General features: G+C 39.1%; 2 protein-coding genes across 6 annotated transcripts; one reads left to right on the top strand and one right to left on the bottom strand.

The window, feature by feature from the left end:
* Window positions 1-869: 869 nt before the first annotated feature.
* Window positions 870-9026, bottom strand: LOC146493015 (sialidase-1-like). Of its 3 annotated transcripts, none has more exons than XM_085148216.1 (7): window positions 8785-9025; window positions 8215-8404; window positions 7057-7319; window positions 4724-4906; window positions 4080-4299; window positions 2908-3154; window positions 870-2324 (listed from the first exon to the last, which is right to left on the bottom strand). In XM_085148216.1, the coding sequence occupies exons 1-6, from the start codon at window positions 8866-8868 to the stop codon at window positions 2934-2936; spliced, it is 1161 nt and encodes a 386-aa protein (XP_085004342.1). In that variant the 5' UTR covers window positions 8869-9025; the 3' UTR covers window positions 870-2324; window positions 2908-2933. The 3 variants fall into 3 exon arrangements, with proteins under 3 accessions (XP_085004342.1, XP_085004341.1, XP_085004343.1); XM_085148215.1 differs by having other exon boundaries at window positions 2921-3154; XM_085148217.1 differs by lacking the exon at window positions 870-2324 and having other exon boundaries at window positions 3040-3154; window positions 4060-4299; window positions 8785-9026.
* A 2409-nt stretch (window positions 9027-11435) lies between these two features.
* tmem268 (transmembrane protein 268) lies at window positions 11436-26723 on the top strand. 3 transcript variants are annotated; one of them, XM_085147477.1, is made up of 9 exons: window positions 11436-11646; window positions 13726-13864; window positions 17368-17462; window positions 17539-17646; window positions 18703-18855; window positions 18975-19052; window positions 19853-19942; window positions 20129-20335; window positions 21492-26723. In XM_085147477.1, exons 2-9 carry the CDS (start codon window positions 13732-13734, stop codon window positions 21651-21653), a joined length of 1026 nt encoding a protein of 341 aa, XP_085003603.1. In that variant the 5' UTR covers window positions 11436-11646; window positions 13726-13731; the 3' UTR covers window positions 21654-26723. The 3 variants fall into 3 exon arrangements, with proteins under 3 accessions (XP_085003603.1, XP_085003602.1, XP_085003604.1); XM_085147476.1 differs by having other exon boundaries at window positions 11439-11646; window positions 18942-19052; XM_085147478.1 differs by lacking the exons at window positions 11436-11646; window positions 13726-13864 and adding an exon at window positions 13871-17004 and having other exon boundaries at window positions 18942-19052.
* The last annotated feature ends 40 nt before the right edge of the window (window positions 26724-26763 follow it).

The following is a 26763-nucleotide window of genomic DNA, read 5'->3' as shown; positions in this document are numbered from 1 at the left end:
ATACAATTGCAAATACATAATATTACACGTGTTGTGACATTTTTAATTAATTATTAATGTAGCTGATGGATCAGCAGGACTTACATCTATACCGTCTTGGCTCAGTTTTTTCTCGGATATACATCCGGAAATATGTGCATCTAATTCAAATTTACTTATGCACTAAATTATCATGTCTCTATTCACAGTACAGCAGAATGGATGCACTTAATACTTTTATCCAAACTGTGGCAGAATATCATGAAAATAGTACAGACATCAGCCAATCTAAAGTGTGCTGTACAGAGATAATCATGTAATCGTGCACATACACACCACAGAACCACAGACCAAAAAACTCAAATCAGCTGCAGAAAACAATCCTTTACATTTAACTAGTGAAGCTGCAAACCTCAGCTCAGTGGGCACTAATGACCCTCCTTCAAACGGTTCTTTAGATTTTATTCAAAGAGTGTAGCATAAAGATTTAGATACATATAAAACATAAAGTTTATATATTCTGCATAATACAATGTCATATGGATGCATTTCCCTGTGTGGTTGGCCAATAAACAGCATATTTTAAGGGTTATGACTTTCTATGACTTTTTTTCTGTGCTTGCAATGATCAGGATCGTTTATTTATTCTATAAATAGTAGCCATCCTTAACCCAACTGGACATTTACAATAGATAACTAAAACGACAACATATTCTCCTTACATACAAACACAGTTTTATTACATCATTCACACACAAACACACACAGGTAAATGTAAACCACTCAGATTAAAAACTCACTTTGCAAAAATGATGCAGTAAAATGCAGAAAGTAAAAAGAAGATTTTATTTAAAATAATATTTAGAAAAATCAAACTTCACATGCACAACTTCATGAAACAGTTTATTTGTTGAATTGCCATACAGCTGATTAGTAAAGATCATCCCCCTGTTTTCACATCCCAACTAAATCCCTGAATAAACAATAAAAACAGAAGTATGTTCCAAAATAAAAGTAATAAACATTTTACAATTTAAAATTGTGAAAAAAGGAAATTCTTTCCTACATTACAGCCATATTTATATCAAACAGGCACTCAGAGAAAAACATAAAGTGACATTTTTCCATCATAGAAACAGAAACAAGAACAATTTCATTACAAGGAAGAAAATCAGCTACCGCACATTTAATGTACCCGACTTGTAGTTTAAAGTGCTCTGAGTGGTCAGTAAGACCAGAAAAGTGTTGCATAAATGCAATTACAGTACAAAGGAAACTATTATTATTATTATTATTATTATTATTATTATTACAGCAGATCTAATGGACTCAACTGGACATTTAAAACCCACAGGTAAAAAAAATGCAGCATTTTCTATAAAAATCTAAATATAATTCCTTTGGTTACATCAAGCACCTTGTTTTTTTCACACATTCGATCACACAAGTACCTGAATTTATTATTTTACATCAGTTTTCTAAAAGTAGAACTGATTTCAGTCTGCATGAATTTGAGGCTTCTTGTATATTTAAGAAGTTCACTTATGTGACTACACCAGGGGTGTCAAAGATAAGGTCCGGGGGCTAGAATCAGACTGGCACAGACTCCATTTGGCCCGCTGAGCAGCTTTGGAAAACCTGAAGGTGCGCATAAATTTTGGACTTTTAACTGCATTTTCACAACTTTTACTGCTAGTAAAGATCTCCCTGATGGCCATTCAACTTTCTGTTTAAAAATTACCTGACAGTCTGGCCAATGAGCAAACAGAACTTTCTATTATTTACGTATTGTTGAAATTGGTCTTCTTTTTCTTATATTAGGAGATCTCAGGAATTAAATGTGCAGTTAAAATTCTTTACAGCGACAGAAAAGGGGGTTTCACTGGTCAGGCCCACGATGTAAAATGAGTTTGACGTCTCTATGCAGCTCTAGATTTTGGCCACACTGTGCGCGCATCGTGGCCTGGTTGAAGCCAGATGTCTATGATTGTGTCAGTTTTACCGTCATTTCAATGATATATCAGTAAGGTAGCTCAGAAGTTAGTTTTTTCAGCATCTCTTGCTTCATCATTCCTGTGTGAGGTCAGGAGTCTGTCAGAATATTGTGGCTCTGCAGCTATTTACCAAAACACACATAAGAGCTGTGACATAAATCAGCTTTGGAAAATGTAAAGGATAGAAAAAAAATAGAAAAAAGATTTTTAATCAAAAATAGCGTGACATTCATTGTGCAGATCCTTGTCTCTCCATTTTTTGGACATCATAAAATTAGTTTTAAAGTCTCTGCGTTCCTGAGAAATTCGATGGATTAAAAAACCCTCTTAGTTTTCTTGCAGTGTTTCAATCTGAGAAAGAAAACAGGTGTAAATATTGTTAGACAGTTCACACTGTTCTGCATAAGACAACAAATGAACAGACATAAATCCGGCTTCTCATCCACAACTTTGTCTCTGCGTGTTGGGGTGATATCGTTTAAATGGATGCTTCTTCTTCTACCTGAAGCGTCTTGATTTTGATCATCGCAGCGTGCTGCCATGTATCAAGCGTAATTTTCTTTTCTTACTAATTTTTGCACAGTGCATCTTACATGAAAAGTCGCACGATCCTCCTCAGTTAACAGAAGAGAGCAACATTTATGTTTATTTCGAGGGTTCTCCCCGCTTACCTCTGCTCTTTGATTACATTTAAACACAGTAATTACAACAACAGGTCACAGGACATTTTAACATCAGCTGTTCCTCTTGTTCACACTGAACTTTAAATACTCGAAGTGCGCTCTCTGATTTCACTGGAACATTTTAAAAGGTTATATTTATTTTTGTGCAAATAGCCATGTACGTGCTTTTCTTATCTAAGTGCAAGGACACATTAGATGTACTTCATGAACTTTTGGATGATTAAGTAAAGGATTTAATAATATTTTCTGACCTTTTCTAACTACCTTCTCGTCTGCTTTAATGGCCGCTATACAGGTGGATCTTGGCGAACGAGACAGTCTCGAAATACTGATTGTGGCCTTTCTCGTAGATGACAAAGATGTACTTGCGGTCCTCTGCAGAACCGCTGTCCAGTGAAGTGATGCAAGAGTAGCCGCTCGGTCCCGCCCATATCTGCATGGCTTCCTTCTCCCAAGATTTGCCGTTTGTCAGCGACCATTTCAAGGTTAGGTTCACTCCTGAGGAAGATTATGAGGTTATTTACTCGATCATCCAACTTTATAACATAAATCTTAAAGAGAGTTTTCAGTTCAATTAAAAAAAGCATTAAGGGAATCCTCGATCATCGTATATCAATCTCTCCACTTAGAGAGCATAAATCATCGTGAATCTATTTCGGCTGCTTTGGTGCAAATTAAAGCGACAACATGAGAGGCAACGAGGAGACAAACTACCAAAAAAGGGAGTACTTTTGCAAAGACCATTGCTCTCGCCTTATCCATCCTTTCTGATTTTTCTGTAGTGTTGCTCTGTGTTAGTGTCCTTCTCACTATTGGTACTCAGGTTGCACAGATAGTTCAGTGACACATCCATATGTGCCACAAGAAGGTTTGCTGTGCCCCCCAGTACAGTCTCAAGAGTGTGGAGGAGATACCAGGAGACAGGGGAGGTTACATGAGGAGCTAGGCAGGGACGTAGAAGGGCATCACCCCAGCAGCAGAACCAGCCTCTGCTCCTTTGTGCAACTGCCAGAGCACTACAAAATGAGTCTACTGACATTCTTCAAGATTGTGCTCCATTAGTGTATCTTCACTGGAAGAGGACTTATCCTCATTATCGGCTCCATATTTTGATTACTAAACTCTGGAAGAGATTTACTCATCAAAACAATCGTTCTTTATTTTATTCAGTTCATCTACTATTAGAAACAAGACATTTTACCTCCCTTTCTGTCCTTTGAGCTAACTTGAGTTAACTGCTCTCTTTGACATCATACAGAGACAAGAGTATAAAAAACTGTGTGAAAGCTGAACATTTCGTATGAGGAGAGATCAGTGTAACTATATCTTTACTTAAAATAAACAAAAGTACTGCGTACAAAACCAGAAACTGTGCTTCTACAGAATTAAAGTGCTTTGTTTACTAGAGTTTAGCGCTTCTCACTATTTTCCTTGTTGCAGGGGTTGGTGAAGTAGATCACACCCTCTTTTTGCAGAGTTCCAGCTGCCACTACAGGATCCACCAGTGCCTCGTCAAAGATCAAGCCCTCCAAAGGCAGGGTCAACCCTCCATCATAGCTGTGCACCACAATGCGACACTGACAGTGGTATCTGTTCTGGTTCCGCACGTTGATGGCGATGGTGCCGTCAGTCAACTCAATCGGCTGGAGAAGAAGAGACGGGAGAGAAAAGACTAAAACTGAAACGAGTAAAAAGAAGCTGTTAATGCTTGTGTGTGTCACTGCACAGACCTAGCTTTAGCGATATCACATTTTATGAACTTCTCTTTTACTATGATGCCAGTTCATAGAATCTACAGAAGGAACTGAAACTGGCAAAGCAGGTAACTATGTGGAAGTTTGATCCAGTTTTATAGGAATGTGAAAATACTGCTTTGGTAAATGTGATTTCTCTTAAAGTCACACTGAAATCAATTTAAAACTTAACCTTTTTTTATTCTTTATATGTTATTTTACATCATCATAGTGTTTACTTGTTTGTGCTGCGTGGTAGCTGTGTGTCTGTTGGATCATTGTCAAAAAAAGACATTTTTAATCCCAATGACACATTTTCCTGGATACCTCTTACCTGGCACTCATCAGGGTTAAAGTCTTGTGGTTTCTTCTTGTGGTTGTAGGGGATACTTTTCAGCGCCGCACCGTTGTACCAGGTTTCCCCGTGGTCGTCGCTCAGGATGCAGAAAACACCGTCGCCGTTCAGCGTCCCGTGACCGCAAACCACCAACCTCCCCTTTGCGGGATTGAAGCGTTTCTGTAGTCCAAAGCAGACAAAACAGGAAGAAAGATGGTGATCAGAGTCAGCATCGTGACCTCTGTTATAATTCTTATCAGTGCATAGTATTACATCTGAGTAGATCACTAAACACCTAAAGGTTTCTATTTAAAAAGCAAACCTTTTGGGTTTACAGAGGCTTTAAACTGCAAAGTAATGACTGAATGAATCTGGGTTTTTTTTGTTATGCATGTTGTTGCTTTTGTGCTCTCCTGCAACCTCAAGTATTGGTTCCTTGTTTAGGTTCTTGTTTCAGTTTTTAAGTCTTTTTTTATTATGATTTAACTGTGAAAATTGTTTAAAGTCATCAAAATCTATTCCAAATCTATCTGCTTTAGAGATACAGGTCACTTACATTTTAAGTAGAGCAAAAAAAGTAGTAAACCAAGAAGTAGATTCTTTTATTCCCTCTGAATTGGAGCAATAAACACACTCGAGTTCAAACTGGGCGCTGGTACAGCAGGTAAACCATATGCCATAAGGTTATTCCTGAGGCGCAGGTTTGAATTTTTCCCATAGCTTTCCTGGTTTCTTTCGTCTGTCCTTTCTGGAATAAAAACTAACAAGCCACAAACTATATCTAAAAAAGTATAAACACCAAATATAGTTGTTGTTTTTTTTACAAAAACAGCAGTAACACCTGTTGATCACTTGTGAACTGTTAAATCTTTACCAGAAAATTATTTTATTTTTAAAGAAAAACTATCAGTTTGCATATATGAGTTTAAATTTGCATCATTCTTGTCATGGCTAACTGTGTGGGGAAATAAATGAGGACCCAAGAGCAGGCACTCACTGAGATACGAAGGAGGTTTATTGTAAAATAAAACACAAGGAGAGAATGGCAAAACGGAACAAAAGATAATCTAAACTGGGAGGAATAAACTTTACACAGACGTAAAGCTGAAAACACTCATATGAGACCTTCAGAATAAAACAGGAAACTCATACATGCGAAGACACAGACCAAGAAACATGGACTTTACACAGAGGGAACACACGGGCAGAGAAAACTAAACACAGAACATAGGGGGCACAGAGAAACATGAGGGGCAAGGGATCAAAACCTAGGAACCATGAAAATAAATCACAAATGAACTCGACATAATACAAAAATCTCAGAGAACTGAAAACGCTGGGTCACAATGACCTAGAACCGTGACAATTCTTGCAACATCAGGCATTTTTGTGTAACTAATTCTGCGTTTTCAGGAAAATCTAATCTGTCTATGACAATGTTGAGGTCTTAGAAACTGAGAATAGCTTGTATGGAATATGATACACGTGGCATCACGAGGTCAGGCGTGCACATGGTCGGTGAGTTTCAGCTTGTGACGCCGAGGCTGAATACATGTCAGCACTTTTACATTGTGGATCATTTGACCTCAACAAGAAAAGACGAACAACGCGTCTGAGAGAGGCTGTGATATGTCATCAAAAACAAAACAAGGCAGCTCAGTTTATAACACTAAGTTCATTTTAATGAACTGGCGCTCCATGAGGGATTTAAACCCTGTTGTGTCAAACTGTTGCACTTTCAGGTGCTACACTGACCATTTTCTGACTGAGCTTGAAGCTATGAGGATCTCTGCTCTCACTTCTTTAATTTGGACAGAATTAAAAAAAAGAGACAGGAATCGAGAACCAGCTCCAAACTGTTCCATCACTTAACCTCCAGGCTCATCAGTTCCTTTTGTTAAAGCTAGCTGCTAAATTCACAGCAATGCAGCTTTTTGCACACATGAAAGTGTTTCTACACAGAGATAATAAAGCAGTGCAGGACAGATCTCCTTCCACACAGAAAACTGATCAAGATCAACGATCTGATCCATCAGCAGATTCAATAAGGGCCTTGGTGCTTCTAATGCACAAAAAACACTCTATTCACTGACAATAAAAGATTAATACTGCCAAACCAGTGCACTAAGTTTGCACACACGTGCAAAATTATGCATAATTACAGAGGTGGAAAGCCACAAAGTAAAATCTTACTTTATGACTTTCATGGGAATACTGAGCTGTCAGGATTCACATGATCTAAATAAAAATGATTCTGGCTTAAAGGTCATTGAAATCATTTTACATCTTGAGAAGTTTGCTCACTTCACTGTCACATGACTCTCTCTCACCTGGAGGCCGAGGCCCGGCCCGGGAATGAAGTTCTTCACCCCGAGCGTAACTGAGAGGTTTCTGGGCGGGGTCCAGCTGAGGCCGTCGTCCAGGCTCTCCACCATCATGATGCTGGGTGGGCTGCAGTGGTCGAGGTAGAAGCACACGTCGTAGATCAGAATCACTGAGCCCACTTCCTCGTCCACCACAACAGAGCCTAAGTTCAGGCCGTCCGGCTTCATCCCGTCATCGACGATGAAGCTGGTCGGGGACCAGGTGGCTCCTGGAAGATGATAAATTGTTCAATTTGACTTTGGATTTGATGTTTTATGATTTAACTTTCTACTCACGGAACAGTTGTGTTATAACTCTGAATTTTTTTTGTCCATGTTTTCCACTAATTTTGTGCATTTTCTCATTTTAAAACCAAGTTTGCTGTTTTTTTCTACAAACCAGGGCTAAAACTGTGACATGTGTGACATAATTTAGAAAATATTTGTAAAACCAAATATCTGACTGATGCTAATGATAATGGCATATGTCTCTTAACTGAACTGGTCTCCACAGAGAGGGCAAACATCAGAGACAGGTGTGTGAGTCTCTGCATCGCGCTGCATCGTAATTGTTTTAATCGCACATGAGGTTAACACAGGGACAGTTTTCAGAGTTTTCAGGGGGATGGACAAATGGATCATGACTGTGCTGCTCCTCTACAAATCCTTCTTAATGTTTTAAGCTATCGTGTCTACAGACAGAGAGATGATGCTACCAAAAACACAACCTCTTGGGCAGAGGTAAAAAATAAATGCTGTCATGGCTCACGACAGGTATTAGCTGATTGCTCATTTCCAGTGTATTGTATTTGATACCCCTTTTATGTTAGTGTTTGAGACTTCTACATCATCAGCGTGATTTTTTCCCCCAGAAAAAAAACCTAAACAATTTGCACAAAAGTTACAGATGTAGCAAAAATGATGCAAAAGTGTTTTAACACCTTTATCTGTTTATTTATTTATTATTTTTTGCATTTGGCTTTGACGTCTGCCTTTCTTCCCAGCGCTTCCACTTCCCAGTCTTGCTCAAAAATGAAGTTTTGCACGTTTTGACCCTCTGTGTTGCTCTGACTTGTGATCGAATGCACGTATACAGGCTGTTAGTTTGACTCAGCTGAGTCTTGCCTTTGTCTGTGGAGCGCCGCATTGCAATGAACTTCGCTCCACGGTCAGCAGAAGAAGTCTTCCTGGCTTCTGCAAACGCCAGCAGGCTTCCTTTGGGGGTGAAGGTGAGCAGCGGGATCCTGTAGGTATTCACCTGGCCCTGGGACCCACTCACCCACAGGAGCTGCTCCTCAAACACCAGGGGGTCAATCTGAACAGCAGGGAGGAGGGCAGATAAAAGAGAGTCAGGGATGACTGAGAAGTATCTACAGGCAAAACCAGTTTGGCCAAGAGCATCTTCAGCATACTTTAGGTGTCATGTAACACACAAACATGTGATCGTGCTTCGAGTTCTGGAAATTATTTTATTTTATTCAACTGCAACATTTACCTAAAAATAATTTATACCTTAGAAATCCCCAAATCATGCAAGTTCTAGAGAAAAAGAAACAAAAAGCCTAACATTTAACCTTTAATGAATCGGTTTCACTCTGACCTTAGCTAACACGTCACCAGCTCCACCGCACACACTGCAGGGCTTCAGCATGCTGCTATAACCCGGTAATAAGCAGGTAATAACAGGTACTGTACCTGGGAAGGGTTGACGGTGAGGACACACGAAGACGCCAAAGCAGAGAGTAGTAACCACAGTGCAGAGAGCCGCCATGCTGCCATGTTTGACTTCCTTCTCGGATTTCTTCTTCAAAACAGAAACACACAGCAAAGATCGCGCGAAAGCCTCTCTTTTATCTTGCCTCACTTCTTTAACCAACACATCTTCCCCATTGATCTTCCCAATAAGTCATATGACAAAGACGGTCACATGACTAAAGCACCTATCAAAATAAAAGAGGAAACTTTACTTGATTTCATTTTTAATCCTAACAACTGATTATAGAATATCGTTATTTACATTACATAAGCAAATAATGCAGTTACTTTTATCATGTCTTTTTTTAAAAAAGGTAATACGTATTAAAGGTTGTATTGTGCATGTTGTACAGTTTTACACATCCTTGCACATCCTTCCTTAATAATTAAAGGAAGAGTTTCATAGTTAAACTAATATTATAGATGTTTTACAGAGAAGCTTCTATACACCAATTATTCGTGTATATTTATATACTATACCTACGGTGGCTGGGAAGTGGAAATCACATGTACAACATCAACAACAACATAACATTTTCGAAAGCACTTTTACATTTAAAAAAAACAAAAACAAATTTAAAAAAAATGACAACAAACTAACATTTAGGGAAACACTTTAACAAGTCCGCAACAAATTAACAAGTGGCTCTTGACGGAAATGGATTGTCTGAAATACCGGAAGTGACTCAACGATTAGGCTTACTCCATTATTTGTAGTACAAAAAAGTGATTTGTAGTCAGCTAAACGAGGGCGTTTCAGAGAAGTAGTGTTCAGTTAATGTTTGAAGAGATTTTACAAAAGAGTATGGGTGAGATAATGATGTTCAGATTTTTAAATGCCACGGGGATTTTCTTAAGAAAATATCCAGGCCTTAAAACCGTCATGTCCACACTCCAGCCCAGCAGGTGGCGGTAAAGCGCCTTTAAATTAGCGGCAGAAGAAGCAGCAGCTAAACACGGGATTTCAACAAACGGACTTGTTGCGGACTTATTAATTTGTTGCGGACTTGTTAAAGTGTTTTCTTAAATGTTATTTTGTTGTTATTTTTTTGTTTTTTTTTGTTTTTTTATGTAAAAGTGTTTTCGGAAATGTTATTTTGTTGTTGATGTCGTAAATGTGATTTGCACCTCCCAGCCACCGTTCTATACAGTACATGAACATGTAAAACATGTTTTTGTTTGTTTGTTTGTTTGTTTTTATTTTTGGAATAAATGTCATTGGTGTGTAAATTTTGAGCATGTAATTCTAATTTTCTTACATTTCAGACGTCCATTCAAAAGATAAGAACATGGAAAAGGTTTCATGCACTTACCACTTTTATCCACATAGGGGCAGAAACAGCACGGACGCCTGTCATGCACACACACACACACACACACACACGACCAAAAAGCAAAACAAAAGCAAAGTTAGAGCAGAAAATGCTTTTTGTGCTATTTACTGAAGCTCCAAACCTCAACTCAACTTAGTAGGAAGCTGCATGCAGAAATCCAGTTTTCAGTAAAAATAAAAATAAAAAAAAGTTTAAACTTTAAACCTTTACAGTGAGGAAGGATTCCTATTGGTGCAATATACCTTTTCTTGAAAAGATACAAAACATTTTCAAAAACTGTGTGTGCCTAGAGGTGTTTTTCAGTAGGAGGGAAGGAGGGAAATCCGGTGGTTAAGATATAAATCAGTAAACTAGCATACCCACTTAAGTGTCAGTGCACATTATACGTCTCTCTTTATATTCTATCATATTCTGCAGCAGAGCAGCTGCTGATTGCACTTTTAATTATTAAAACTGCCAAAAACATGAATGCCATGACACTCCTGTGTGGGTGTGGAAGGTGCTGTTTGTCTTTTAAGGGAGCTGGTGCCACATTTAAAGGTAAAATGTGAAAAAACTACTAATACACAGGGTGCTGTGGCTGTAGATGTCTGATTTATTGTCTAAATTTTTATGTCTTTTGGGACTGTGTTAAGATCTGACCTTTCTCTGTTCTGTGTGATTTAGCACGCCTTGGTCTGGGGATATTATATTTAGATCTTCACATTCATGTGAATCCATATTGACCCACAGTGGCGTCCTTGGACCTTATGAGTTAATGTGTAACAGTCGTTCTGGAGTTTTAGCTTCTTGCAAGAGAAAACTAACCTTAAATAGTCATAAAACTAGCACATTGAACACATTTTATAGGTGGTCAGATTGTTTTTCTTGTGACATTACCAATAAGTTTGATGTGTCACATGGCCCTCTTCCTATTGAAGAAACAAAAGTTGTATCGAAGATGGCCGACTTCAAAATGGCCACCATGGTTACCACCCATCTTGAGGAGTTTGCCCCCTCATAAATACTAATATGCCACAAACAGGACTTTAATATCACCAACCATTCCCATTTTATTATAGTGTATCCATATAAATGGCCCACCCTGTGTATATATATATATATATATATATATATATCAAAATGAAGTCAGTTTTTCTCAACAGGTCCCTGCATGAAGGCCATGAGCCTATTTCTAATGCTGACATGTTGAGCTGAACACCACACAAACCACATTCCTGCAGTCATGAGTTTGGGCTGAGCTCAGTCACGAGAGAGAGAAACAGAGCGAGAGAGAGAAAGCCAGAGAGAGAGAGAGAGAGGCTGAGACACATTCGTGTGTGATAGAGGCATACGCTTCAATTCTGTGTGTGTCTGTAGGACCATCATGTGGTAATTCTCTCGATTAACAAGAGTTATGGTAGGAAGGACAAAGGGAATACAAAGATGCCAGCTTTGGTGAACTGATGGAATTTCATCTGAAGTTCAGGTAGGACATGTTTAGTCTTGCTTTGGAGCTCTCACGTGTACAGGTGTCAGGGAAAACAACTTACAGAGGAACTTTTGCGCACAAAAAATGCGTAGGAGCAAAAATATTCAACCATTGTCATCGTCGAGGCTTCAGTTTAACGTCAGGTTAGGGATACACAGTTTAGTTCACGAGCAGGCAAAAAGGATGTGCAGTTTGCAACGCCGAACATGAAAACATGATGCATTGTAAAGATAACAGCTGGGTGTTTACTGATAAAGCCCTCTGAGTGGTAAAAATATGCAGCGAGTGCAAAGATACAGCCTGCCTGCACATGTGTGAAATGTGTAATTCGTTTTCTTCCCCATCCTCATCTGCAGGTGCAGTGTAAGCAGGCAGTGATAAACTGTCTCCATGCCAGTACTGGCATTGTTAATAAGGTCTAACGTTAGACCTTATTAACACAAGGACATAAGAACATAAGATCTAACGTTAGACCTTATTAACAATCAAGGAAGTGAAAATGAAAGTGAATAAAGTCAGAATGAGAGCAGTGAGGAAGAAGTTAGACTTCAATAGGTTAGACACCGACAATTTAAATTTTACACTTAACTGCTAAACTTTGTTTCCAACGACAGCCAGAGAGAGATGGTTAAAAAACATTTTAGTTCATTACTTTTCTTTTATTTGACGGTCAGTTTTGGTGCTGGAGAGGGATCTGGTTCAGGTGTAGTGTCCACAAGAAACCTGTGTCTCCTTTTCTTTTATGAGACAGCTTCTCTGCTATGGCATTTTTGCACGTTTGTGTGCAACGAACGATACTGGTAAAACTCCAAAATAATCACAAAAATGTAATTTCTCAACAGTTCAGCCCATTTGTTCTGCCTCCGTAAGCAGATATTGTATCAGTATTGCACAGCAGTAACGGCCCACAGCCCCGAAAGCAGAAGTTAAAGTTTCCTGCAAGGTTGCAGACTTCTCACAGTTAACCGTAAATGTGTTTATTAGCGATAAAGGCCTCTTTAAGGTTTTTTTTTTTGTCCCCGTTATCGTTATGGCTGTGGGGTTTTTTTTTTTTTTAACATATTTAGCTTTAGCTTTTTAAATTACTGGTCACAGATCGACTCTGGGTTTAGTTTCTTTTAGTTTACTTACAGAATACTGCAGTTTAGGGGAAACATGAGCTATACATGTGCACCTAAAGCTCTCATAGAGTTTATTCAAGTGGTGCAAAGATGTAGGGATCCATGGACTGCTGAAATGAACATGAAATGGAATGAGAACCTTACCTTATATGCTACATAGTCACCCTATAAACTATAAAAAAAAAATTCTATTTTTCAGACCATGTTTATGTACCTAAATGCATAAAGGTGCTGTCATGTGATTGGGTTATTACACTTTTGTGTTAATGAACAGTTGAACAGGTGTATCTAACAAAGTGGCTGGCATATAGAGACTAATATACATGCTTTTCTCTGTGTTGGAGGACTATGTGCTGCATTTGTAACATTTGACTGATCATCAAGGTGATGTAAGAGTAAAAAAGTTCAAACATGCATCTAATATACAACATGCATAAAACCATGTAGCGCTACTGTTTATGTAAAACAGTACAGCTACACTTTTTTCAGGTGCTTGTCAAGTTACTTCTAGTATGTAATCAATGCAAAAGTGATTTTAACTTTTTCAGTCATTTCTCTCTAATTTATTGACATGCCCATGACTCAGCTCTCTGCGCAGTTCAGTACTGATAGTAGCTAAATATTTTACTTCCCTTGGTTTTGTGTGTACCGTCTTGAAGTTCCCCTTTGTTGGGACTCATACACTAGGAAAAGAATAAAGGAATGCATTCCTCTTTACTTTATCTCTTATCATGACGTGCTTCCTCACAAATGTGTTCTCCAGGCTTACCAAACAGTTTCCCAATGCTATTCATACTGGCAGTCACAACCTCTTGCACGCACATGATTTTCTTTCTGACTGTCTTCTTGTGATTCTTGCAAAATCGTGCATGACTCTGCCATCACATGAGCCAGAGGAACCTTTAAGCTTAACAGTTTAGTTTTTTTTTTTAAATTTAATTGTTTTGTTCTTAAGGACACAATGACCCCCGAGGTGATGGAGGACAGCAACGGAGTTTGCCACATAGTGGAGGAGAGGGAGGGGGATGTTCAAATTCAGTACTCCAGACCTCATGCGCGGGACAGCATCAACAGCAGACCTGACTGGTCGAACGGTAACTGCATTTTTTATTGTATGTATTTGATAAACAGCTCTTCATTCATCACATCCTTAGTTCAGTTTTTGTGCATCAAAGATCAGCTGCTGATGGAAGATGAATTTATGGCATATAGCTTTTTATGCTGATTTACTGGCGGTATTGCTTTGCAAGTTGACATTTGTAGCTTGTTAACGAAATGAATTGCCTTTTTACTGCGTCTGTTTGAAGGAACAAGGCTTCTGGTCTCAGTATGAATCAGGATGTTTAGCTGTTAGATATAAAACAGGAAGTAGGATAAATAAATAGCAAAATCTTTGTGCCTAACCCTGGCCAAAGTGTAGCCTGCTAAGGCCTATGGTGTAGAGAAATAATTGAATCAATTCATTTGGATTACTTTGATGTTTCTGCTTCTTTTTGCTGATACAAAACAGTCATAAGAGCATTCTTAACAGTGTAGGAAACCCTTCATCCTCTGCAGCTTGTGCTACCTGTGGTGCAATTTTATTTTCTATTTATTCGCTTCCCGAACCTCTCTTTTCATTCCTACACCTGGGACAAGCAGATATACCTTCTAATGAGACCTAAAAGCCGAGCTGCTTTTTTAAACCACCTCAGTGAGGTTAAATGTTGGACGTCACAGCAGTTTCTGAAACAAAGTACCACAAATGCTATTGTTCAATCCCACAAACTGAGAGCTTCTGTTGGGCATTTGAAAGCTGCCAGAAACATGAGTGTTCACTTCAATTCAGGCCTCATGTTTGAGTCTCACGTTAAAAAAAGTTCTCCTAGTTAGAACCATCTATAGAATTAAAGCTACACTTTCACACTCAGATCTGCAGAAAGTCGTCTATGTACTTTTTAATCCTGGATTATTGCACCTTCCTGCTGTCTGGCAGGTGCTTGGCATCTTACTGGATACTTCAGACAGCATCACATCACCCCCATCCTGGCTTCTCTCTGTCGGCTCAACGTACAAACTGATTTAAGAGTTTACTGATCGCTTTTTTAAAGCTTGTTTGGGTCTGCCTCCAAGCGAGGCAGCAGAATAACTGACCTCGTATGAGCCTGCTCGAGGCTTCAGGTGGGGCTTTTTTGGTGGTTCAAAAGGTTCAAATCTAGAGACAACCCTCAGCTGTGACGTGACCTTTCTGAGGAGACCATCCTTCAGAATTAACGGCTTCTTTTAAATAGCTTCTAAAAATTCATTTCTATAGACTTGCTTAGATGTGATGCCTTTTATCATCCTTTAGCTGTCTCCCTAACTGCCTGCCTCCAGTCTCTTTGAAATATGTTAATATTTTTAATTCTTTTTGTGTGTGTTTGTGTGACCTTAATCTTTGGAATTCATTTTAGTAGACTAGATTTCCAGTTCTGTCAAAGCACTGGATTATTATCAAAGCTGTGTGTTTTCTACCAACTGATCTGTTTAATTGGTTGTAAATAACATGAACAAGCTGATAAATCATATTTAATAAAAGCCAAATTGGGTAATTCATCTCACACACTATATAGAGAAAAGTACTGGGCTTTGAATTCAGGTGTTTTCAGTCCCGTTGCCACAGGTGTATAAGACCAAGCACCAAACTGGCAGACTGCCTTTAAAAGCATTTGAGAAAGAATGGGTTAACTAAATCAGAGCGTGGTGCTGTAATAGGACGCCACCCCTGCAACAACTCAGTTACTGAAATTTCCTCCCTCTTAGATGTTCCACAATCATCTGTAATTTGTGATATGTGACGTGATAAGAAGTGGAAGCTTTTAGAGATCACGGCAACTCAGGCATAAAAACTTACAGAGCTCGGTCGCTGCTGAAGTGGACAGTGTGGAAAAGCAGCCAACTCTGTGTTGGCTCAATGACTGCAGAGCTACAAGCCTCGGCTAGCATTAACATCAGCACAAAGACCGGGTGCTGGGAGCTTCATAGCACAGGTTTCCATGGTCCAGAAGCACCTGTGTATGGCAGTTTTGCCCACATAGAGCTTTAGTCAGACCTACACTACCTTCTACTATGATTATAGTGCCTGTTTCAGTTCAGAGAAAATATTAATGCAACGGTTGTGTAAAGGTTGAAAAAGCGAGTTAAAATCTCATCTTACTTACAGACTGTTTGCGTCAATCTAACCAATAATTCAAGAACTCTCTGGATGGATTGTTTGCAAGTTGTTTCTGACTCCGGCCTGTTTCAGTCTGTGTTCCACACGCGTGTGTTTGGATGTCTTAATACATTTTTAAGCTTTTTAGCACTAAAACAGAAAACAGTGGTACCACACTGAGTGCCCTTGTGCAGGCTTTTAAATACAGAGTGAAGGATTTTGGGGTATACAACACATGCTTACATGCAGTCCAAGAATTCAACAGCCCAATAGCAATAACATTATTTGTAGGTGCAGTGCTGATTGGTTATAAAGTGGGCTTGAAAAGGAAGAAAACTGCATCGGAGATTTTAAAAAGCAGCACAGATCTGACTGCAGTGGGCAGTTTTCATTGTTTTTAGCACTGAGTTTCACTTCACTAGTTCTTTTGACTGCACAACTTCTGCAGTCTCCTCAGCAGCTAAAGATGCAAAAACAGACAAACCAGAGTAGCCTACAGGCAAATTGACACTGCCCCCATGTGACAGTACACAGCGACACACACAACACACAACCATGCAGGTTCTTTCAGTGCGATAGCAGTGATCATCATCCTTCAACCTAACGTCATTCCTTATTTCCCCCCTCACTGTCCACACCCTATCTGAAGTGGCTCCACACCCAAAGAGACTTTTGAAGCGGTGTGTGGGAGGCATTATGATCCCAAAATAGTTTTCACACAGACACACCTTGATGACATGTTTTATTTTCTTCTATTCTTGGTTTCCTGTGACAAATGATTGAATCACACATGGCACATTTTAAACCAGCACAATCATTCTTACAGCTAACAGAGACGTTCTTTGAAACGAGGACAAAAAAAAAAAAACCTGGATTATGCTCTTGTGGAACTGCTTCTGCAGTCGCCTATTCAAACCTGAAGTGTGAAATTCCTCCTGCGCCTTATAATGAACCACATACCAGTGCTGGGACTGTTGTGCCAGGAATGCTTCGAGCCTGCACGCTTTACCAGAAACACATGAAGGCAATTTTCACCTCTGAGCACAGTTTCCTCATTTCCTTGTAAGTTACACAGTGTTAGATTTTATTTATGTTCTGTAAAGGTCTCGGATTAAAAAGTCTGCTCTAAATCTGTGGTGCATATTTTAACCCCACAGCTCATCCTGTGGCTACTTTTCTTAAAGTTGTTTGTGATGACTAACATACCAGAGGTGGACTGAGGTTTTAATGACCTACATTTAAAAAAGGTTCACTATTGAAATCAGTTGATCTTTACGATTACTTTTTAGTCTTCATTATTCTCATCGCATGCACACTGTCAGGTGTTGGTCTGTGATGTTTTTTGGTTTATGTATTTGGATGAAATGAAATGAATCAATCAATCGATTCAAAGGTTTTGTTTCCATACTCTTGTCTTTCTCTCAGGTCAGTGTGTAGCGTCAGTGCCGAGCTGCTCGATGCTGTACCCCAGCTTTAATCTGCCTCAGTGCCGTGCCAAACTGGAGAGGGAAGGCTTCCAGGTTAACACACGCACACACTGAACAGCAGCACGTTAGAGATCTTTACCAAATTAATTTGTTTGTTTCACGATTTTAGATTCCACGTGAAGACATGGAGACTCCACTGAAAACAGCTCTGGACGTCCCCTCGGTCAGGAGATACATGGTTTTCAACTCGGCTCAGTTTCATTTTATAATGGCGCCGGTATGATGATCTTTCTGTTCTCTATTATCACTTCCTGTGTTTATTTTGTTTGTTTTCAATATTTTTCTTTCGGTTTTCATTCTTTCTTTGAAATGTTTTTCTTGTGCAGGCTGTTTCTGACAGTCAGAGCGAAAATAGAAAAGAGAGCAAAACAGACAAAGATCTCCATCAATCAGTTTGAGTAAATTCTGCACTTTCATCAAACTTCCAAGGTCTTGACTAACTGGATAGACAGGAACTTTTCAGAGGCTCATTGTTCAGAGGAATTCCCCTTAAAGGCTTTCTTACAAAGAAATGCGGAAAAGTTACACTGATTTCAGGTTTTATAGACAGTGTACTCTCAAACAATCCAGAAAAAAACAAAACAACAATATTTATTTATTTTTTTAGTTGAAATTTTTAAATTGTTTAATTAAATGATTTTATTGTGATTATCTATGTGCTTTGATTTATAATCTATTAAAATATGCATTACAAGTATACCACATGCACGGAGTTGTGTGAAACTGTTAATGTGTCGTTTAGCTGACATATGGCAGAGAAAACAGGAAGTCCTTTCATTTGAGAGTCATGAATAGAGTAATTGCCATGATTTCAGTGTTTTTGCTCTGGCTGTAAGTATTTAGTGAAAAACTTTAGTTACTAATTCTTTTATGTTTATCTAGTAATTAATAAACAGACTAATAAGTTTGGAATTCCAATCAAAACAAGCATCATTAACACATCTCTGTGGGTTCTGGGTAAATTTGAGGTTTTTCATAAGAAAACCTTTATTAATAACTCTGAACAAACATCAACAACAACAGTAAAAATCACCCTTTTAATGTTCCATTACCAGTCACACAGAGGCAGAGTGAAATCCAGCTAGACTTTAATTCGAGCAGAACTTGTGCTCAGCGAAGATGCAAAAACATCAACGTTCTTATTCGCTTAGTTTCACTCAGTATTTTCACAAGTGGGTACTGTAGGGCGGCTACAGTTTTGAGAACCAGAATATTTAATGGTTTAGCTTCACAGCTGACACTCCTAAAGCCTTCTCCCCTCTGCTTCCACCAGGTGCTGTATGTGGTTTTGTGGTGTGCCGTGTTTTCCACCCTCCACCTCTACATCACCGTTAGCGACTACTGGGTCCTCTGTCTCTCCGTCAGCCTGATCTCCATCGTCCTCACCACTGCCGTCATCCTCATCCTTCACTGCAGTAACAAGGAGGTAAGTCAGCTGTCACGACATGCCGGTGAAGCCAGTTTTGACACAAGTCTGACCCTGAACTGATTCTTAAACCATTTCTGCGTCAGATCAATGTGAATTTAGATATTCGGTTGGTCCAGGTTAACGAGATGCTGGTGAGACACAAGCTGCTGGTGGGCGTGGCTGACTGGGTGCGAAACTGCACCGGAAACATGAAGGTTAGTTTGATAACATCACTTCAAACTGGCAGAATATGAAGCTGAGTATGGGCTGTTTCATACAGTTCAGGCTACCAACTTCCACTTCATTCATTTCCCCTTTTTTGTTTACAACCTGCCAAAGATAAATACACAAATACAGAGATGACTGACGATTCAGCACCAATGACAGCAAACAGTCAGACAGAAGGAAAATGGCCAATGAGAGGAAGTAAAACCTTTAATTGACCTCAGTGGAAAACATCGTGATGTGGAGGAAAAGTGTGCAGGATAACGATAAAGGTTTAGGAAAAGAGAAGCACACAGACTAGTCTCCTTAACAACATCATGCTGTCCAAGAATAAAAAAGCCAAAAACAGTTTTCATATCTTTATTTCCTGACTGCCAAAACTAGGAAAAAACAATTTAAGGACTTATCACCTATTGAATCATATTTAATAAATGAGTTTTTGATCGCCCACACCTGAAAAGCCTAAGAAAATGTCAGATGTCGCATGTCGGATGTAGCAAATATGATACAAATTAAAACTCAAGAGTATGAGTCATTCAAAACTCCAACACCAACTAATCCAACAGCAAAGGCAGTGATGCAAGATTATTTTTAAGGTAAATATAAAATAAATCCTGAAGTGTTCACAGGAGTAATAATATTGCATGTTGTGGTGCAAGATCATAGATCTGTTTAAAGCATCTTCCATGCTTTAAACAGATCTATTAAAATGAAATAATGTGGTGATTAATAGGCATCAGTGGTCCACTGAAGCTCGTGTCTGCTGTCCCCTCTCTGTGTCTCTCTGTAGCTGTACTTCGTGTATTGGGACATGTCCCCCTGTTTGAGGGCGCTGACTGAAACTTTAGAGGAGCTCAGCTTTGCGACGACTGACACTCAGGTGAGAAAGTCGAGTACATCTGTCGCCCGGTTTGTTCTGCTGCTGCTGCTGCTGCATCGATTTTTCTGGAGCTCCACTGTTTGCCCTCCTTCCAGATCGATAGAAATATAACTCCAGGTTGCCGCAGGAAACAAACGCAGACATTTGCTCTTTAAAATGATAAAATCGATGTCTAACTCCCATCAGAAAAAACTGAAGAGCAAGATGTCTCACTTCGTCCTGGTGACCAAAGTGTCGGCCGGAGACTCAGATGCGGAGGAGCAGGACTCCGATGAGCAGACGCCTCTGCTAGGGAATGGCAGCGCAGCCAGCGGCCGATCATCCAACCAGCAGAAGGACGCCACAGCCACCAAAAACTACAGCCTCGTCCCCGATGCAGCTTTACCTTCTCAGGTGAGAGACATGATGGTCTGGGCGATAGTAGACCCACGTTAGTCATATCAGCAACAGATCTATCACATCTGGCTGATCACAGATGTGTGCAGCTTCACGGGCACTAAAATCAGAGCTGAAGCGTTCTGCTTTTCATTGGAGGAGCAAAATGGCTTCTGTTACCAAACCTCACAAGCTTGTTTTATATCGTGGGTCACATTCAGCTCACTTTGATCTTAAGTGGGCCGGACCAGTGAAACAGCTCTTTCTCAGTGCAAAGAAGTTTAACTACACATGTAATCCCTGAGTGCGGTTTCAACAGGACATGTCAGTTTATCTCTTTGACAAAGACATGCTGCTTTTGTGAATAAAAAGAAATCTGTCAGCACGTCTACTTGGGCTTAAATTCTAAGAAATGAATGCGTAAAACAGCTCAGTAGTGGCTCATTATCCAAACTGTGTTTTTCCCCTCTCTGTTTTTTTCTTGGTTCTTGCCAGATTCTAAAAATAGGTAGAGCCTCAGCTGAACAATACACAATATACTGTATTACACCATGTCATTATTTATTCAGCGGAAACTAAGCCAAAAGCAGTGAGTGAAAAACGGAGTATGTGCCATGATTCTGCTTGTACAGCCATCTCCAGCACAAGTGCAGCTAGCCAGTTGGATGTGGGGTGAGCGCCTCCTTCTTATATCAAATAGTCACCAAAAAATGTGCCACCCAAAAGAAGAGGAGGGCAAAAATGTTTATTTAGATTTGTTTTTAAAGTTGTTGTTTTTTTCATGTAAAGGTTTAGGAAATATTAGTGTTTGTGCCGTACATTCTTTGACCCACCACCTCAAAGATTTTTACCGCCTGCCACCACAGGTGCTCAGACTCGCTGATGATCAGTCAGTCGAGTGCATTTGAGCAGCAGCGCCTGTCTGCTGATTACTGTTGCACTAGAGATTGCACTAGTATTTTCAGTTAATGAGCATCTGATCATTTTTATGGCTACGTTTATATGACTGAGACCTTAATAAGCCCCTTGTTTCAAAGTGTAGCCTGCAGAAAAGGCTTAACTAATCATTTCAAAGCACATTTAAGATTGCATTTTGATAGTTTCAATCCCACCTCACATTTTCTCTCTTACACACATCCAATATCTGCTTATGTCCTTGTTTTTATCCTTGCAGGCTAAAGCCTATCAGCTCCTCATGACCTACAGTGCGGCTTATGTGAAACTCCTCGTGTCTGAGAGGCTCTCAGGATCGTCCCACCACAGAGGTCAGAGGAGCCACTGCACCACAGCCCCCACCTGCCTCTGTCAGTACATCAAAACGAAGATCCTTCAATAACAACCAAAAGCAAGCCAGAAACACAGAGAGCTGCTGGAAACTACACAAACTGACATATGGCAGCTTTTTTCTCAGGAGGCATTATGGATTAAGAACATTTTGATTCCCAGAAGGACTTGTTTGGAGCCTCAAACTCTTCATTTCCTTAGTTTTAAGGTTATCGCTCTCTTGCTGTATGTCAGCTGCTGTTTTCTTGCCCGCTCTGTTTGCACCAGCTGGATGTTTACTCATTTGCATGCTGCCAAACGCTGTCACTGCAGAACACAGGTCCGTCCAGCTGCTGTAAAACAATGTTTGTCCTCCCGTGTGCATGGCAGTCAGCCATGGCCCCTGCTTACTACTGTTTAAATTATTTGTACATATATTAAATACAGGTTATTATGACATGACACACAGTATATGTATATATGGGTTTTTCTCAAGTAGAGTTTTGAGGCACTTGTGCTATTTCCATATTATGTTACTGCTCTGTCTCACTACATTACTCCAACCCTAGGCAATCACACTTTGTAATTTTAGTAATTGTTAAATTGTTCTTGCAAGTCCAGGCAATCACATATTCCACACGTATTAAAATCTATCCATATTTTTATCAAGAAGGCTCATTTTGCCATTTTTTTAAAAAAGAGTTTTGTGGGATGAGTTTTGCATCTTTGATAGCTTAGACCTTAGAGGGTTAATATTTATATTGTGATACAAAAATCCCAGTTTTTAATAAAAACACAGAAACAAGCACTGGTATGTTGCATGTTTTTGTTATAGGTATTTTCTGGTAATTCACCGTAGAAAAACTTGAAAAAGTGCATTTGGGGTAAATTTAAGGGTCATAAAACATTGATGGCTGCCTGTGACAGGTGTCCTTCTGACTGATGAGCAGTAAATGAAAATGATGAAGCAATATGTACGTACGTTTGCCTTTAAAATGCATTCAAGCGCAGTATTCAATTGAATAAACGTATTGTGCCGTTGTAGACAAGGACACTAAGCCTGTCGAGTGATTTGTAGACAAAGACACAATGTGTGAAGGGAAAGTGATGTCAGTGTGTAATGAGCTTTGTTTTTTTCATCCTGGCAAAAAAATATTTTGTACTTCTACACCTGCGGTTTTACTTCCCAGAATCCATCCTGAAATATTTCCAGACGTCGCCCATCAGTCCTGATGTTAGGGCCGAGATGACAGCCCAGCGAGAGAGCAGCAAGATGACACAAACACAAACAGCAAGACAGCCAGCGTGGCCGACACGGGGGGGAAGCTGGGACCGTGTGATAGAGGAGAGAGGCGTGCAGCGTGAGGCCAAGTTAAACGATCTCAGAGACACTGGCTCTCCTCAGGAGGCTAAACGACCATCTGTGATCCTGCACACACGGGCTGGCTCGACTCCCACCTTTTCCCTCCAACCTCTTTTCTGTTGGACAGAGACCTTGCACCATTTAAAGAGGCAATACCACCGATTTTAATGATTACTATATGCAAAAGAGCAATATAGAAGAGGTTTCAAATGCAAAGTGACAAACCTGTAATAAAAGATCACTAAAAGAAATAAAGTATACCAAACTTTGGGTAATAAATTGCACAAAAATACTAGCGCTAACAAAAATGATACTAATTAAAACTCACATATGAAAACTGATATTTAATTCCTTATTTTAAATTCATGAGAGACTTTAATAAACCCTCCAAGGCTTTCAGGCTTTACATGAATAATTTTCATAAAATGTGAAATCAGTGCAAGATTCTCAGAATAGATGAATTGCATGGAGGGAAGATGTAAGGTCTGGGATTAAAATAGCCTGTGCTGAGATCAATAAACAAACAATAAATACACATTTTTAAACTGGTGCAATATCAATACCTATGTGCGCAATTAATTATAGTAGTGTTATTGACGAAAACAAACGGACCAGTGAACAAATAAAAAGGCATGAAAACTACCACTGGAAAAAAATGACCTGTTTTCTAAAATGTAAGAAATCTTCAAATGGGGACTATTTATGGACTTTATGTGAGGGGGGCTGACAGACATATGTACATAAAAGCAGTTCATGAACACAGAAACTGACGGGAAAGAAAGCATAAGTCTGGGAAGCAACAACAAAAGCGGGGGTGATAAAATATTTGGGTGACTTACGTTACTTTCTGGTCTCAAGAGAAAGGAACTAATTGAATAAGTCACCACTAGATAATGAGGGCATGCAATGTACTGATTTTCTTGGGTAAATTGTTCATTCTATTCAGTTCATTTTAAATGTTAGCTTACTTCTGATCCATTCACTAACTCATCTAAGTCTTTATTTTATACCAGCAGATGGTGCGTTTCAGTCACAGCCCTCCTTTTCACCCACTCATTCTCCAAGTCTGTAACTCTTTGGTTTCTCGCATCAGGTTAGTGAAATGAAGGAGCTGAAATCTGCTTTGAGAGCTGCACTATTCAGGTTGAAAGTAAAGTCGGGGGAAACCCAGAAGCATACTGGTTCAGACAGCGACTATGGGGAACCACAGGACTGTATATACACTGAGAGCTCATGGGAACTCACATACAAACACCGCTTTCACTTTTTTTGTGCTTTTACTTTTATTTACAACAACAGTTGTTGCCTAAAGTGACCATAATTGTCTTTAGCTTACAATATAAAGCACCTTGAGGCAACCAATATTGTGATTTGGTGCTATATAAATAGAACTGAATTGAATTGAGAGGGTGGATCACCTAATGCTAACAAGCTTGGTCAGCTTTAATGCTAAATATTTTTATTTGTAAGTCACTTGAACTCAGGTCTCGCCTGGCCTTTAAACTGTTTGTCAGTCATTTGTCCATTTACTTTTGAACGTATGAAAATAGCTCAGTTAAACCCTTGAACTAAAGCTGAAAGTCTGCACTTCACATCTTGATTGTAGGATTTAACGTCCACTGTGGTGGCAAAACGACAAAATACTGTCCAAAGACTTAATGGTGTGGAAAGGGAGTGAAATCAACCTTGTGGTGGTTCCAGAGGGGAAAAGATCCATTTATAATTATTAATCATGTTTTCGATAACTGTGGGTTTGATAATGAGTCTTTTTTCATCCATTCCGGACCAAAGAGGCAAAAAAAAAAAAAAGATGGCCAGGAAACAACATGAAAGTGACCGATGTGATATGATTTTACATGTTTATACAGTAAAACAGTTAAGGAAGGTTTATTAATTTTAATGTGCAGAGCCCAAAACCTGCAGCACATCCTGCGATTAAACAGAAGATAGCAAGAGACACTGTAGTCCATGTTCTGACAGAGGAAGGAAAAAAGAGACAGAGAGAGGCAGAAAACCGGGGCAACTATAAATAGCATCCTAGTGATGAGGGAGAGAGGAGATGCCATAGAGACCGAGAGGATGGAGAGGTGAAAAACAGACCCAAAGAATGAGACGCTGTCTTTGTCGATTTCTTGTTCACAGCTCAAAATTATTGTTTTATTCATTACTCAAACAACTGAAGTCAGAAACAACCAATGCATGTGCAGCACAGCCATGAACATAATTAGAATAATAAACCCCAAGAGAACCACATGTACACGGTAATTTTTGGCTCTTTCAACAAGCAACCCGCTGCATTTACAAGCTGAAAAACAAAACACAGAAATGAAAAGGAAATGAGGAACACACTTCCCAGCTGTAGCGCCAACAGCTGCAGTTCATCCCATCAGAAAGGATTGCATACAAAGATGCAGCCGAGCAGCAGACAAACTAGGAGTGACTCCATTCAGTCAGCACACTCACTGCCAGAGCCTTCTGTGCAATTATAATACTAAACAGCCCTGTCTTTCATTTAACACTGATTTTAATTCAGTGTCACCATACTGACTGGGCTTGTATTTGCACTGGGAAAAGGAAAATGTGAGTCTTAAGAGGAAAATTTTATTTTTATTCCTGCTTAGAAACTACTTTGACATTTTGGGAGACACATTTATTTAGCTCTCCTGCAGAGAATGAGACAAGATGAGATGAGAATACTGACGCTCATATTTTAGCACTGAGTGGGAGCTAATTTAGCTAAGTCCAAAATATAATAAAAAATACACTTATTAGCATCTCTAAAGCTTAATACTTAGAACATTACATCTATTTACTATATATAATACAAGAAGAAAGTGTAAAAATAAATTTAGAGATGCTTAAAGGCAGATTTTGAAACATTTGGACATAGCTAGCAGTTTCCCGCTCTTTTCCAGGTTTTGTGCTAAGCTAGCTAAGCTAATATCTCAAGGCCACAGGTAGTAAAACTCTTTACAGGAAAGATATTTCATTCTCTAAAATGCTGATCCATTTTAAATGCTGAAACACAACTCCTCTAGCATGTTTGGGAATCACATAGCATTTTTAATCTTAACTTGTTAAAGCAGTTTCAAAACAACGACAGTGTTAGCGATTAGCAGCCTGTTTAGGTTTAGTGTTCTTTTTTGTTCCAGCTTCAAATTGTTATTGTTTTATTCCTGTTACTTACATTTTACATGCAACAGAATAAATAAAATGTACCTAAAAGGATTGAATAACATGGGATTTGTAAAATAAGTAATTATTGTGGGTTAAATTCCTGTCTCAGATTAAAAATATCAGTATAAATGTTTTTCAATGTATTAAACAATATATAAATAATAATATTAAAACTGTTAGGTAATTATCAAATTATAAACTTTCCCTATTTGTGGTAATATCTTTATAAAACTTTTTTATTGGAATATTGTCATCCTAGGGATCAACAGAGATATGTTAATAGGTCCAATAACTGCTAAGAGGAGAAAGAGAGTATGAGAGAGTCATAGGTTCATCTAAGGTAACATGATAGAGCTGAAAGTGCTACAATAGAACACAGGGATTAAGTTTTCCTCTCTCTCACACTAGAAACATTCATTTTACCACCCCGGAAACCTGACTTTATAGTTTACACAGTAACAGTGGAGCCACAGAATTGCATGAAAACAAACTCTGTAGATAAAATTAAAGGAGCCACACTTCTAGCCTTAGTATTTAAGAGAAATGGAAGCAAACTGAGGATGACATGCAGGATTATGTTGCCTCATTCTTCTAATTTTGCACTAAGTCTCATAAAAAGTGTTTTAAAGATTAAATAGCAAGA

This window comes from Neolamprologus multifasciatus, chromosome 22 (assembly GCF_963576455.1).
Source record: "Neolamprologus multifasciatus chromosome 22, fNeoMul1.2, whole genome shotgun sequence".
NCBI lineage: Eukaryota > Metazoa > Chordata > Actinopteri > Cichliformes > Cichlidae > Neolamprologus > Neolamprologus multifasciatus.
The sequence above is the reverse complement of the archived record's forward strand: the minus strand, read 5'-3'. Positions and strand labels throughout refer to the sequence as shown.